We start from the raw sequence: 16,481 nt of genomic DNA, 5'->3' as shown, positions 1-16,481 counted from the left end.
TCCATCTTGTGTTCTTTAGGGTGATAGTACCAAAAATATTCTATGGTCTTTAGTTGGGATATATTAGGATAAGCAGAGTTTAAACATCTTTATAAAACATCTTTATATAGTGAGATTTCTTTAAGTTTATTTAAAGTATGTTGTTACTCTTCAAGATGGGGGCCTGTGCACAGTCTTTTCATATTTGACCACGGAAGGATTATTTTTCACTAAACATTAACAGTGGCTACTCTCTTGTGTATTCTTGTTTGGGAAATGTTGCACTATAAAGACATTATAAATAAAATTTGAGGAAAGACCAATTCAATTCCTATAGCTTTATCTTTTTTTTTTTTTTTAAAGATTTTATTTGTTTATTCATGAGAGACAGAGGGTGGGGGGGAGAGAAAGAGAGAGGCAGAGACAGAGGCTGAAGGAGAAGCAGGCTTCTCTGCAAGGAGCGGGATGAGGGAATCAATCCTAGATCCTGGGATCATGCCCTGAGCCAAAGGCAGATGCTCAACTGCTGAGCCATCCAGGTGTCCCCCTATAGTTCTATCTTTTGTCTTTAAGTGGGAACAATTCATATAGTTAATAAGAAACAAAATGGAGTATCATGTTGATTTACCAGTACAGTACAAACCAGTACCCAAAGCTGTTACTTCCAAACGTGTTTCATGTTAGAGCATACATAAAATGTGAGATTATATATGTGCATGGCCCCTTCTGATGAACACTTAAGGCATAATCCTTGCCTGAGATCACATCTGTAACATTGTGGCATGTATGCCTCAGTACATTTGTTAGGTATAGAATTTTGATGTAGTGTATTACCTTCTATCTATATTATGTTGCAAATATTTCCAAACCTTGTATGGTGTATTCTATAACCATATTTTTAAATGATTTTGTTGTAGTTTGCATAGGTCATTTTTTTTTTTTTTACAAGAAAACCATTTTGCTTACTAAGTCAGCAATGATGCAAATATACTTCTCTTTTCATCAGGGTCGTATGCTAATGCAGCACTATACTTTATACAGCCTCCACAAAGGATGTCAGTTGACTAGAGAGAGATGATGTAGATATCATCATTAACTTTTACATGGCTATTTTTCCAAAATTGTAAAAATTCTAGTTAAGGGAAAGATGACACTTTACACTTCTTAGTAAAGCTCTGGTTCCCTTAGTTTTGGATATATAGGATAGTTCTCAGGCATAGATAATAAGTAGCAATGTGGCATATATTATGCTAATTTTTACTGGTTGAATTTCTTTGGGAAGGAAGGATTTATGAAGATGAAAACAGTGATTTTAAAGAATGTAAAAACATCGATATCTTGATTTTCATAGAATGGATTGTAATCAGTTCTTTTGGCTGTTCTAGATTTTATCTTTGGGGAATGTATGAGTAATTATATATTATACAATTAAAACGTTATTTTAAAACCTTGGTATCCTGAAAACTTGTAGATGGAAGTACATGTTTACCATATAAATTTATATTTACAATTCAGGAGCTCCAGAGGAGGTGTAATACCTTAATTACCTTGATTGAAAGAGAAAACATGGAACTAGAAGAAAAGGAGAAGGCAGAGAAAAAGAAGAGAGGACCAAAACCTTCAGTAAGTATTCATGAAGATATATATTCTTTCTTTGTAAGAATTTGAACATTATGTAGCTATCAGTAATGTGTTTGTCTTTATGTTATGAATTGTTCTTAAAAGTATAAATTTGATTGCGTTGTGTAGGGAATACATTACGATGGTATTCCGTAATTTGGAGATTCTTGAAAATCGGGGGAAGATATGTCTTATGAATGCCATGAGCCTACAGTTGACCTTGAGAGTAACAAGGTGTAATTTTAGAATATGTAAAGAAATATTAGGAAAGCAATGGTTTTACAACCTTTACTGCAAACTTCTAAGGTTTGGTTTATGTCCCAGTGATATTCTTAGCAATGTGAACACAGATATTTTAAGAGAATTAAAAAAAGGTTATCTTTTTATTTAGTAATAATTTAGAAAGTCATGAATAAATGAATGCCTGAGTAATGTCTGGTATTTATGTAAAACCTCATTAAAATAATTTAGTACTGCTTTCTTTTGGTATCAAGGCATGTTATAATTGTTTGGTGTATTGGTTTACTGTTGTGTATTGCAAATTATTTAATTGGCATTAAAATTTTTGTGTTCATTAAGTGAGTAGACAGGATTTTGGAGAATTAAGATTATTCTGGGTAAGAAAGTGTAATACTTATTACCATGTAGCAGTTGTTAAAGTAAAAAAGAGTCCACGTATTTTATCTTTAATATTAGTCTTGTGATTAAAAGGAATCTTTCTGTTCATTTGTAGACACAGAAACGTAAAATGGATGGAGCACCTGATGGTCGAGGAAGAAAAAAGAAGCTGAAACTATGAATACATATTTGTTTCATAATCACTAACTTTAAACCAGTAGTTCTTTAATTTACGGGTCTTCATAAGATGTACTGTACAATACTCAATTGTTATGTCATTCAAAGACATCAGGTTCATCTGTTTACTAAGCTAGAAACATAGTATGTAGTTTCACTTTTTTAAATGCAACAGCTGTGCTGAAATTTTTTTTATCATTAACACTTGAAGTAATAAAACAGGCTTCATTTATTAATAAATGTTTCATTTGATTTATTTTTCTATTATAGTTCCATTTGTGAAGATTGTGATTTTTTGTTTATCAGCTATAATTTCTACACCCAGAGCTTAAAAAACGAGCAAACAACTAAAAAAAATTGCACAAATAATATTTGTCCTTTGGTCTTCACTTAGTTGTGTAATTGTTTTAATTCACTTTGCCTTTGCAGAAATTTGGGTATCTTTGTAGTGCTATATAGAGTCTCATCTGGGAAGATTATGTAAATTGCATTCTCCTTGATTATTATATGGGTAGAATGAAACAAAAGGCAAGACAAATTATCATTAAATTCTATGCATATATCTGTTACACTTTCTGTTTCTGTAGTTGGTTCTGAGGTGTGAATATGCCCTACTCTGTTGGAAGACTGGCTGTTTAGTTGTATAGCCAAAGACATTTAGTATTTTCTGGTTCCGTAAAGTGTTATTGTACCATTTTGTAAAAGAAATATTAATTTTAATTGTTTGGTAAATGTTTTGACAAATTACCTTCTTGAAGCAGCCACAACTTAGAAAGATAATGTCAAAACTAAGGTGATTTTTTTTTTTTTTAAAGACCAGTCAAAATAAGGTATGGATTTGTCATACTGTTAAATTGAAATTGGTAACAGAATGTATGTCCCCTTCCAGTTTACCTGTTTTGAGTTTTTAGAGTAATTGAAAATTTTATATTTTAAAATAATTTTTAAGTGTGAATGGCAAGATTGAGTATAATAACCGGTTTTTATTTTCTATGGACAGACTTGATAAACTGGAGACCCTAAAGCCGGATGACCCAAATTGTAGTGTCAGGTTTTTAGCTGTACCAGAGGCCTTTATGTGCTACACATAATTTGTATAAAGTTTTATATGTGCAAATTGGGTACATAAACAGTTCTCCATTTTTCTAAGGGAATGCAATAAATGTAGCATCGTGAATAAATATAACTTTTATAATCCTTAAGTGGTCTTTTCTTTCCATTTTTTTTCTCATTTGATTTTTTATTTTTTTCCTTAGAACATTATCTCATTCCCTTAGATTTCTTCTAAAATTTCTATTACTTGTCAGTTGTCTGCCCACACATAATTGAGACTTTATTTATAATGCTGATTTCTAAAGTATTACTAATACTGCTTACTTTTCCAAACTGGAATCGTGGCTATGTTAAGCAAAATCCAGTGTTTATGGCACATTGTAATTTGAGCTTCCTTTTCTGCTTCCCCTAAATGACATCATTTTAATCTTGGATTCTGGAAATATTGAGTCTAGTGTATGCAAAATTTGAGGAATAGGGAGTACTCTTAAGGGTGGTAGCCTAATTTTAGAAGAAACACTTGGAAAAACAAGGCTGAAGAAAACTGGAAGTCACCAAAGCAATGTTTTCAAGAGGAGGGGAAAATAAAGCCATAGAGAGTGGAAATGTGTTAAAGAAATCAAGCTTAGCCCTTGAAAGCTCAGGGACTCAAATAGAAAGGGAAAGGGAAACAGTTAAAAAAGCAAGAAAGAAAAACAATATCCAAATTTTGCATTGTAATTAGCCAATGTATTTCTTTTCCATAGTCAATTAGGATATTATTGCATATTTAAGAAAAAAGCCATGATTCTAATGATACTGCTAGTTAAGGAAAAATTAGCCAAAAGTAACTTTTTTCTTCAAAAGTAGCTTTTTAAAAGAAAAATGGTAGAGAAGATAGACTCAAAATTGGAAACCGATTTCCAGTTGATACCTCTTCAACTGAAAATAGAGGATATCCATCAATATGTAGCATGCTATTTGAAGCCAACCTAGAAGAGACTAGGTAGTTTACATGGGTGGCCAAGGTCACAATAATTCATTACCCAAAATATTTCAATTTAGTAAGGTACTATATTAGTTGTTGGAAAGGTTATAATTTATTGGGAAGATATCCAGGTAAAACTAGTAAAATAATCATTACTTTCAACTTCAATATTTTAAATAGTAAGTAGAACCTTAGGGAAAAGAGATAATGGAAGCTTTCCCAATGGCACACCTTTTAAAAATCCAGGACATTTCAAATTTATATAGTAGACTTAGAGTGTGGTTATTTTTATAGCACTACTTGCATATGCTCATGATGGTGTTAGTTTTTACTTAGGAAATCTGAACTAAGCCCTAATTGGGGATTTATGAACCTCTAAATGTCTTCACAGGATAGAGTTTAGTATGATGGATATATGAGAAATAGCAATATTTTGCTAAGTTTTTGGGTATCTAACATTTAACCAATTAACCTACCAATTGGTGATTTCAAGTTTTTCCCCAAATAGAATTACACTCTTAAATAAAATAATACAAAGGGAAAAATATACCATTTTTTAAAAATATACCATTAAAAAAATGCTTTCATGTCCGTAGAGTAATAGTTCAGTTGTAATAACATTTTAAGGATTATTTATAAATTGCATTTCTGAGGAATTGTCAGCCTTCGACACCTTTGTTAGTGTTTTTGTGGGGCAATTCAGGTGAGCAGTCTCAAGCTGAGACAGTGTGAAGAGGTTGAATCAAGTACAAAATGGTGGACTTGCTTTAGGCATAAATGTAGTCTATGACCTGATTCCTGGGACCATTTTCCAGGGAGAAGCAGCTCTTTATAAAAATAGTGTAACCCATTTTAGTATAAAGGCATACCTCAGATAATGAGGGTTCAGTTCCAGACCACTGCAATAAAGTGAATATTGCCATAAAGTGAGTCAAGTGGCTATGTTGGTTTCCCAATGCATACAAAAGACGTTTATACACTAAAGTGTAATAGCATTGTTTTAAAACGGCAATGCACATACCTTAATACCTTATTGCTAAAAATGCTAATGATCTGAGTTTTCAGCAAGTTGTAATCTCTGCTGTGGGAGGGTCTTGCTCCCATGTTGATGGCTGCTGACTGCTCAGAGTGGTGGTTGCTGAAGGTCAGGGTGGCTGTGGCAATTAAAGTTTGCCACATGAAAGATTTCTCTGCAGCAGGTGATGCTGTTTGATAGCATTTTATTCACAGAATATCTTTCAAAATTGTTGTCTTCTCAAACTCTGCTGCTGCTTTATCAACTAAGTTGATGAAATGTCATTTCAAGGTCTTCACAGCATCCTCATTAGGAGTAGGTTCCATGTAAAGTCACTGTCTTTGCTCACTCAGAAGCAAACCTTAAAAGTTTTATTATGAGATTGCAGCAGCTTAGTCATATTTTCAGATTCCACTTCTAATATGTTTTTTATTCCCCCCATCTGTAATTCCTTTCTCTACTGAAGTGTTGAACCCTTCAAAATCATAGAAGAGGGTTGTACTCAACATTTCCAAACTCCCATTAATGTTGATAACCTTGACCACTTCTCATTAATCACGAAGGTTTTCAGTGGCATCTAAAATGGTGAATCCTTTCCAAAAGGTTTTCAATGTACTTCACCTAGATCTATCAGAGGAATCACTGTGCCAACTATAGCCTTATGGAATGTATTTCTTAATTAAAAGATTTGAAAGAATGAGTCCTGGGTCTATGGGTTGCAAAAACTGATGCTGTTAGCAGCCGTGAAAGCAATATCCATCTTGTCCATCTCCATCAGAGCCTTGGGTGCCTTGTCAATGACCAGTAGTATTTTGAAATAACTTTTTTTTTTTTTCCTGAGCAGGTCTCAAGAGTAGGCTTAAAATAATCCGTAAACCATGTTGTAAACAGATATGCTGTCATCCAGGCTTTGTTCCATTTATAGAGCGCAGAGCACATTTAGCGTAATTCCGAGGGGCCCTAGGATTTCAAGAATGGTCAGTGAACGTTGGTTTCAACTCCAAGCCACCAACTGCATTACCCCCCACCAAGAAAGCCTGGAGAGAAATGAGGAGTCAGAATACATGCGATACTTACCCATTAGTTGTGTCCTCTTACATGGGCATGGTGTCCCAAAACAATTATAAAATTCACAGGTCACCATAACAAGTATAATGAAGCTTGAAATACTGTGAAAAGTAACCAAAATATGAATCAGAGACATGGAGCAAGCAAATGCTGTTGGAGAGGGGGCACTGGTAGACTTGCTCCATTCAGGGTTGCCACAGACCTTCACTTAAAAAGGAAAAAAAGGCGGGGGGGCAGTATCTGCGAAGTACAATAAAATGAGGTATGACTGCATCTGGATCCAAAATACTGGTGCATAGGCCCCACACTTAGATTTGTGGCAATCAATTGTGGTCACTGATCATGGTGTTTTTTTTTAAAATTTTTTATTGGAGTTTCATTTGCCAACATATAGCCTAACACCCAGTGCTCATCCCGCTAAGTGTCCCCCTCAGTGCCCATCACCCAGTCACTCCAACTCCCCCGCACCTCCCCTTCCACTACCCCTTGTTCATTTCCCAGAGTTAGGTGTCTCTCATGTTTTGTCACCGTCACTGATATTTTCACTCATTTTCTCTCCTTTCCCTTTATTCCCCTTCACTAATTTTTATATTCCCCAAATGAATGAGACCATACAATGTTTGTCCTTTTCCGATTGACTTACTTCACTCAGCATAATACCCTCCAGTTCCATCCACGTTGAAGCAAATGGTGGGTATTTGTCATTTCTAATGGCTGAGGAATATTCCATTGTATACATAGACCACATCTTCTTTATCCATCATCTTTCGATGGACACCGAGGCTCCTTCCACAGTTTGGCTGTTGTGGACATTGCTGCTAGAAACATCTGGGTGCAGGTGTCCCGGCGTTTCACTGTATCTGTATCTTTGGGGTAAATCCCCAGCAGTGCAATTGCTGGGTCGTGGGGCAGATCTATTTTTAACTCTTTGAGGAACCTCCACACAGTTTTCCAGAGTGGCTGCACCAGTTCACATTCCCACCAACAGTGCAAGAGGGTGCCCCTTTCTCCACATCTTCTCCCAACATTTGTGGTTTCCTGTCTTGTTAATTTCCCCATTCTCACTGGTGTGAGGTGGGATCTCATTGTGGTTTTGATTTCACTGGTCACTTTGACAGCAGAAGTGGTGGGGGCAGCATTCTAATGCCCTCACCATGTACACCTCTCCTTTCCTGAAACCACTTTTCTGCTTAGGTCTCTGGCATCACTCAGCATTTTAAGTTTCACTTGAAAAAGTATCAACCTGAATCTGATGTATTTTGAAAATTACGATCACAGTAATCTTTGTATGTAACAGTGATTAGGTGGTTTTTGAACCTTTAGAACCATTTTATTAGAAATGTAGAATCTAAAGCCTCATGTCAGGGGCACATGGCTGGCTCAGTTGGAGGAGTGTAGGACTTGATCTTGGGGTAGTGATTTTTTTTTTTTTTAAAGATTTATTTATTTATTTATTTATTTATTTATTTATTTATTTATTTATTCATGATAGACAGAGAGAGAGAGAGAGGCAGAGACACAGGCAGAGGGAGAAGCAGGCTCCATGCTGGGAGCCCGATGCAGGACTCGATTCCAGGACTTCAGGATCGCGCCCTGGGCCAAAGGCAGGTGCTAAACCGCTGAGCCATCAGGGATCCCCTTGGGGTAGTGATCTTGAGCCCCATGTTGGGTACAGAGATTATTTTTTAAAGACTTTATTTTTAATAAATAAAGATAAATTACCTCATGCCAGATGGGCTGAATTAGAATTTGCATTTTAATAAGATCCTCAAAGGTCATTCATATATATGAACAGCAAAATTTGAAAAATACTGCTTTAAAAACATTTTGCCAAAGCAAAATAAAATGTGATCTTAATAGCTGTTCAACAGATACTTTGATGTCATGTTAGTATAAAGGTAACATGGATTCTTTTTAGTTTAGGTGAGGAAAATCACTTAATGCTATGTCAAAGAAAATCCTTTAATCTTAAATTTTGGAGATGCAGATAGTTTTACCAGGAATTTTTCTGGTGACTTTCAATATACTACCATTTAAGTCATTACATCCCAAATATATTATTTTTTTAAGATTTTATTTATTCACAGAGGCAGAGACACAGGTAGAGGGAGAAGCAGACTCCATGCAGGGAGACTGACGTGGGACTCAATCCCAGGCTGAAGGCGGCACTAAACCGCTGAGCCACCTGGGCTGCCCCATCCCAAATATGTTAGAGTAGTGTTACTCCACTGTGTGGTCTGAGGACTAGCAGCAGTGACAGCAGTGGGGAGCTCGTTAAAAATATAGATTCTCAGATCACCCTCTACTGAATTGAATCTCTGTGTACGGGGTCTTGAAACTTAAGTCTTGAACTTTTCAGGTAATTCTTTAGTCCGTACTGAAGTTTGAGATGCACTGTATTAGCACCTCTCAAAACACCTCTTGGTTGCCTTTAAATGGAATAAATGATCAAACTTGTGATCGTGACTTGCATTGTCTTATTCAAATTTATAAATCTAGTCATGAGACCACGAAAGGAATAATGCTGAGCATGTAGGTAATTCAATGGATGACATCCGAGCAACCTCATTCTTGTAGTGAATGCAAGGCGCTGATGGAGCCCTGTGCCACCTCTCCTTATAGGTATGGTGTACAAATGATGGTTAGAGAATTAGGCTTGCTGACAGTGACTTGGATGAGTGGGTCATCTCTTTCATAGGAAGGACAATTTTTAACATCAGAACATGTAAAAGTAATTCTCAGCACATTTGTCTTGCTATATATTAAGACTTAAACTTTTAAATGGTTAATCTGGTTCGAAGTCAGAAAAGTAGGCTCAATATTGATGTGCAGACAACCAAATTTGCTTCCCAGGTATGGTCCAGCTCCACTTGAAGGACCACAGAGAAGGTCCTTCACATTTCAGCAGACAGTAGAGATTTCTGGGGAGTCATCATGACTATATAATGGAGTTACTGTCTGATTGCTCAAAACTTTGCTTACAGAGGGTCAGATTTCTCATCTGAGGCATGTTTCTGAGCAGAAAGGAAGTCCATAGTCTGAGGCTGCTCAGTAATAAGAGACAAATTACACCTTCTAAAATGGATATGGTGCTGCTTTGGGTATCCATACTTCTAGTTTGTAGACCCATTTGCTCATGAGCCTTGTCAGCTGGGAATTAGTTTGGAGTAAAGATGACTCATTTAGAGTGGACTCATTCATTTAGAATGGTTCAGGGTGATATATGTTGAATATTAGTACCCCTGTTTTTATCAGCATCTACATTTTGAGAACATGTCGGGAACCCAGGATGGGCTGTTCCACTGGGTTTTAAGGTTTTGCCCCAGCAAAAAGAAAATATGGACGGACTCCTCTTTCCAAAAGCTGTTTGCATGCTCTCCTGGTTGGACAGTGTAAATTCTGTGGATATACTTTCTCCCAGTTGTTGCCTTTCAGGTAAACCAAAATCTGCTCTGAGGAAGTTTACCAAGTATGAGAAGTGATAGGGACAGGGAGGTTGGAGGCTATTGCTGCCATGTGAGTTACTGGACATACAACTGAAAGAAGGCAGCAGAGGACTGGGTGAAAGTTTCGGATCCTGGCCATTTCCCTAGAGGAAGTGCTTCCTTGTGGCTGAGCATCAAGATCTGCATTGTGAGGTTTTCTAATTTGAGTCTCTGGGGATAACCTTTACCTTAGAAGATGACATGAGATATTTGGTATTAGGTGGTTTTTTGTTGTTGTTGTTGTTGCTGTTGTTTTTTTTTTTTTTTTGGTATTAGCTTTTAAACACTAGTATTAAAAAGTGAATGCTCCATAAGTTTCTTTCTGACTAAAGTGCAAATTTTTGATCTCTGAAGAATCACCATTAAATAAAGCTCATGAAACTGGGCTCAACATACCTAATTGGCCAGCCATGTTGTCCGTTGGTAGCAATAAGATACCCTGTCAGTCTCCCTTTACCCTAAGGTAGTATGTTACTGACCATAAAGTGGATGTTAACATATAAACAAGAATCACATCACCAGCATATTGAACCTGTGGAGGAGGGAGGGTAAGCAACCATATTTCTTATGTTCTGGAGTATTTCTGTTCTATGTACAGAAACACATCTATCTGTTTCTGTACATAGAACACCTTCTCCATATTGTAATATTGTACTAGGTTGCCCTAGATCCTTGAACCTGGAAGAAAATACACAAGTCTGAGGTCATGGTGACCACAGGGGAAAAGTCTGAGCAGATGAGAGTTGTGTGCTAAAGTGTATTCGTGAATTTGGCATATATTTTCTTTTTTAGATGCAATAGTGATTGCAAGGGTTGAAGAATGAAAAATAAAAATCATAAAGACTTAAAGGAGGGATGCCCATGTGGCTCAGCCGCTGAGCGTCTGCCTTTGGCTCAGGTTGTGATCCCAGGGTCCTGGGATTGAGTCCCACACTGGGCTCCCTGATGGGAGCTTTTTTCTCCTATTGTCTATGTATCTGCCTCTCTTACTGTGTCTCTCATGAATAAATAAATAAAATCTTCAAAAAAAAAAGACTTAAAAGAGACATTTTCCAGATTTTTTCAAGAGCAGCCAATACATCTGATGATGAATATAAAGTTCTCCTAGAAATTCCTCATAAAACTCGAATACTATAAAAGTTATTGAGATAGAGGATGTCATCACTGGCTCTAAGTTTTGTTTTTTAAACAGATTATTTATCCCAAACAAATGAGGACTTTTCAAAGTCTTTTTACTGAAAGTGATATTCTTGTGCCTAAGTTCATACTGACTAAAGGTTATTTTGTGTTTTTTTTTTTTTACACTAAATTTAGATAAAATTTAGAAGGATAATGGCCAATGGTAGTACATTCTTAGATACAACTTCTGTGGTATTTTAAATCAGAAATAGTATTGGGAGGAGTTTCATCACTCATGACAATTCTGATAATTAGTAGTAGCCACTTGGATATTTGGGGGTTTCAGCAAGAAAGGGAGAACATAGATGATGGACATGTTTGTCTTACATTTGGAAAGAAAATGGTATTTCATGGTTACATGGACCATGTATTTGCCCCCCGCTAGGCTAGAGACTATGGATTTATGTAACTGACTATGACTAAAACTCTAAATTGTACCTTAGATATAGAAGGGCCTTAACCTTCAGAAAAGATCACATCAGTTTCTTCCTCAAAACCCAGGGACCCATCAGACATCCAGAGCTCCTTGATGCCCAGAGACGAGGAATCTCTGGGCATCAAGACCAATTTAGCTGCAAGTGGGTCACTGACTTAATAGGCAGGAGAAAGAGAGACAGTTATGTAACGAAACCCAGGTAATGCAAAATAGAGTTCAGTTTTATAAATCTGAAATGAGTTAGTAAGCAATGTAGATTTTCTACTCTCATAAACAAAGCTTGTCAAGCAACACTATGAAAGTGATAGTCATGTCTGTAAACTACAAGGTCATTGGATCTAACACCACCATGTTAAGTTATCTGAAAATTCTTAGTGTAAGTTAGAAAAAAACAGATATATTCTCTGATATACATTAATCTGTAATACATGGCTTCTTAAAGAATAAGCTCTTTCCCAAAGCATAAGTGCTAGTATTCCTATATTGATCCAGGATTTTCTGAGCATCTAATAAGGTCAAAGGTACTTTTCTTAGTTATTGGAGACAACAGTAAGGAAGACAAAACAAATGTTTGGTCTCGTATTTTGGAAAGCAATGTGGATCCAAACTCCTTTTAATATCCTTGCATAAAAACCTAGGCTTTGGGAATAAGTGAGCAAGATAGGCACAAACTCCCATGGAGTTTATATCAAACCCAGGGAGACAAAGGATTTATATAAAATAATTTCTCAACCTCAGTTCCATTGTCATTTTGGGCCGAGTAATTTATTGCAGGGCCTGTCCTGTGCTAGGTGTTGAGCAGCATCACTGGCCTCTACCCACTAGATGCCAGTAACACTCTCCCTAGTGTGACAATCAAAAATGTCTCCAGACATTGCCAAATGTCCTCCTGGGAATAAAATCATTCCTGAATGAAAGCCACTGATATGTAACATCTTCATGAGGTAGTAAATGCTATGAAGAAACATAAAGCAGGGTTTAAAAGACTAGAGAATAATGATGGATTGACAAGGGTTCTTCTAGACAGGTGGTTTTCTGAGGAGGGTTCATTTAAGCAGAGACATAAAGTGAGGGAATGGTCTTTGTATAAATCACTGGATGAAGTCTGCAGGCAAAGGAAACAGCAAGTGTAAAGACTGAGGTCAGAGGAGGCTAGAATTATGGAGAAACAGCAAGCCAGACCTTTGTGGCTACAAAGGAATAAGCCAGGGGAAGAGTGAAGTTGAGACTGCAGGGATGGAGGCTAGATAGCGTAAGGTTTTGTAGGATATGGTGGGAGATTGGTTTTCATTCTGAGTGATATGAAAAACAATCGAACAATTTTGATTAAAAAGAGCGGTATGAATTATCTGTCATTCTTGAACCAAATTTTATAGATATTTTGGAATGACTCAATTTTGAAGACTAAGTGTAATTTCTATTTTTCTCAAGACATATTTATACCTTCTCAAATTACTAAGATTACTGCAATGCCTTAAATATTAAAATGGTGATTAAGGACAACTTATATATATGCTTAATTGTACTTCTAGCAAAATAAAGTGCTGGTAGCTACTATAAACTATGAAATACTCTTTTGAAAACACTTTGACATACTTAAACTGAATGTATTCTGGGTTATACACTTTCAAAAGTAACTGAAACACACCAAAAAGCCGCACTATACTTCATAAAGCAGAGAGATGCAACCCCTAGGCGTAGAGTGCTTTGAACATTATTAACATAGGCCAATTATATGAACTGATATGTATTTAGTTATAGAAGTTATCTGTGGCTTAGGTATATTTCTGACTCTCAGCTTTTAAAAATGTAAAAGACCACTTTTTTACCTCAATTTTTTTCGGAAAACCAAAGTTCATTTATTTTTCTACTTATTTTTAGCCTTAAGAATTCCTTTGAGAGGTTGTGCTATATGTCAAATCAATTGGTTTGTGGCAGAACATGTGTGGGCTAAACACTCTTAAAAATATAGGGATTAAAGGAGAATTTTAAACAAATGAATGGATAATCCAATATGAACTAATAAAATTCAAACTAAGGAAATGCTGGAAGGTATGTAATAACCTGGTAGAAACCTTGAAATATATAGCTGTTACCAAAATATCCTTACCTGTGAGAACCTGATGTCAAGAACAAAGGTGACAGGATCCTTCAGGTAACAGATAATAGGTTTGGAATCAGTGATACATGGGATTAACTTCACTGTGTACATCCTAGAGTAGTCTTGGATCTGTTAAGGTTTTATTAAATAGGATTTTCAGCATTAGCTCAACTGTGATTATCAGAAGAGATTATGCCATGAGAACCAATACTGTAGTGAGAATAAGACAAATGATAGGATTCTAAATGGGAAAAAAAGTGGGATAACTTATTAGTACACATAAAATACAGGTGAGCATCATTTCGGAAGTGGACTGGCACCTTACCTTCTCTGGCAACATAGGGATCCTTTTAGTCTGGATAGATCCCTGAGCTCTGATGACAGACTTCATCTGGGAGTATGGAGGCTAATGAGAGGACCAAGGAAGGAGGTGGTTGCCTCTAATTCTATGGCACCCGAGGTGGATTGGTCTTATCTCTAGGACATCATTGTTGCAGAGCCTGTATCTCCAGTACAAGAAAGTCTCTTGGAATTTAACTAAAGCCAGTGGATTTATATTAACAAAAAGGGCTTAAATTAGTGCTTGCAAAGTCCGATCAATTATGCATGTATTTTTCTTGCTATGGCATATCAGGCTTTTTGATGCTATATTTTACACATTTTTCTTTATTACTTTTCATCACTGAAGAACCCAGGATTTGAATAACATACTTGATAATGATAGGAAATTCGTTCTTATCCCAGACCAAATTCTGTCCTGAAAACTGAATTCACTGGGAAATCAGAGAGGAAATTCCAGTGCCGTGCTGCTCTATGGAAGGTTGGGTCTACTCCTTCAGGAGGCTCAGAGTGAAGGAGTTATCAGGATGGTGTGTAGGTATCACTTGAGAGGACAGAAAGGTGCCGAGTTGTTGGGAAAAGGATAGAGTCTAGACAATAGCAGCATCTTTTTTGAATTTTATTTATTTATTTATTTATTTATTTATTTATTTATTTATTTGAGAGAGAGAGAGAGAGAGAGAGAGAGAGAGGCAGAGACACAGGCAGAGAGAGAAGCAGGCTCCATGCACCGGGTGCCCGACGTGGGATTTGATCCCGGGTCTCCAGGATCGCGCCCTGGGCCAAAGGTAGGCGCTAAACTGCTGCACCACCCAGGGATCCCAATAGCAGCATCTTTTTAGGGCTTGGTTACAGTGAGCATCACTGTTACTCATCAGACACACGCTGGTTTCAAAAAGTCTACAGAAATCCAGCAAAGAAGCAGCATTGCTTCTATAGACCATTGATACTTCTCTATGGCTGATATTTGAATGTTGGTCAAAGCTTCTCATACAGAGGGCAACTTATTTGGGTCAGGTGGTGCTGTTGTCTAGAAGCAAGGCTTACTTGATTAGACATTCCAGCTGCCCTTGGAAGCAAATCTGTATCCCGAAATTTACATCAGCCTGCCTTTCTCATTGATGTGCACACTGATTGGGAACGCAGTGCCCAAGAAGAGGTGAAAAGAGGAATATTGTTGATATAGGTTTACTGTGAAGAGGAAAGATTCTTACCAGCTTTCCTTCATGAGTAGATTGGTGATCAGCACACTTTGACTCTTTTCTAGGAGCTGGCTAGGGACCATTTGGTCATCCTGATTTTGCAAGGATTAACTTAACTCTCTTTTTTATTTTGGATTCCTTTTAATCCTAGGACATGAGTATGTTTACTTCTTAGTAGGTTTTCTGATTGTAAAAAGGTTTTTTCCTCTGGATCTCAGGTCTAGATACTTACTAACAGGAAAAGATGCTCCTCTAGGAGAAACACCTTCTTGCCATTTTAAATGCCAGGCAACGCACAAAGAAAGGGGTTAAGGAAGTATTTCCTGGTTACATTATAAGTAAGTCACATAAGGTAGTTTTCAAAGCTTTTTGTGTCTGCTATTAGTTCTCTCTAGATCTGTCTGACCTGCTGCTTATTTGCCCCAAAGGTGAACACAGGGAAGCTCTGGACTCATGATAATGCACATGGGTACATCTCAGCCTCACCTGATCTGGAATATTCACTTCTATCTGTTTGGCTTTTACACTTGAGCCCATCAGAACAGTGAACGGTTGACCCTTGAACAACATGGATTTGAATAACATGGGTCCACTTAAATGTGGATTTTTTTCAATCTAGTCCATACTATATTTTCTCTTTTTTTTTTTTTTAACTTTTTAAATCTAGCTTGTATGTATTATATACTAGAGTACTCTTACAACAAAGTAACACACAAGACAGGTGTTAATTGACTGTTATCAGTAAGGCTTTGGTTACTGGTTTCAATACCTCATCTTTTGACCGTTCCTCATTTTTGAGGAAATAGGGATGATGATCACTAGTTGCTTGTTTCTAGGGGCCCCTCTTACCTGAAGTGGGGCAACTGGTGAAGCATTTTTCCAAGTTGGTTTCTTGGCAAGTTTTTTTCCTGTTTTTCCCAGTATTTTTGTTTTTCCGGTTTATTGGGGTTGCTAGGAACCATTTTTTTTAATCTTTTTTTTTTTTTTTAAGATTTATTTATTTATTTATGATAGACATAGAGAGAGAGAGAGAGAGAGAGAGAGAGAGGCAGAGACACAGGCAGAGGGAGAAGCAGGCTCCATGCTGGGAGCCTGACGTGGGACTCAATCCCGGGACTCCAGGATCGCGCCCCGGGCCAAAGGCAGGCGCTAAACCGCTGAGCCACCCAGGGATCCCCTGCTAGGAACCATTTAATTTTTGTTAATGCCCAAGGCATTGGATGCTGCTCATGTGACTTTTTT

At 36.9% G+C, this 16,481-nt stretch overlaps 1 protein-coding gene across 1 annotated transcript in view; it reads left to right on the top strand.

Moving 5' to 3' along the window:
* SMARCA5 (SWI/SNF related, matrix associated, actin dependent regulator of chromatin, subfamily a, member 5) overlaps positions 1–3,591 on the top strand; it is a 41,110-nt gene extending 37,519 nt beyond the window's left edge. The window contains exons 23-24 of the mRNA XM_041738679.1: positions 1,495–1,602; positions 2,333–3,591. Coding sequence (XP_041594613.1) covers positions 1,495–1,602; positions 2,333–2,398 — 174 coding nt within the window. The 3' untranslated portion in view covers positions 2,399–3,591. The remainder of the gene's footprint in view (positions 1–1,494; positions 1,603–2,332) is intronic.
* The last annotated feature ends 12,890 nt before the right edge of the window (positions 3,592–16,481 follow it).

This window comes from Vulpes lagopus, chromosome 23 (genome assembly GCF_018345385.1).
Source record: "Vulpes lagopus strain Blue_001 chromosome 23, ASM1834538v1, whole genome shotgun sequence".
Taxonomy (NCBI): Eukaryota; Metazoa; Chordata; class Mammalia; order Carnivora; family Canidae; genus Vulpes; species Vulpes lagopus.
The sequence above is the reverse complement of the archived record's forward strand: the minus strand, read 5'-3'. Positions and strand labels throughout refer to the sequence as shown.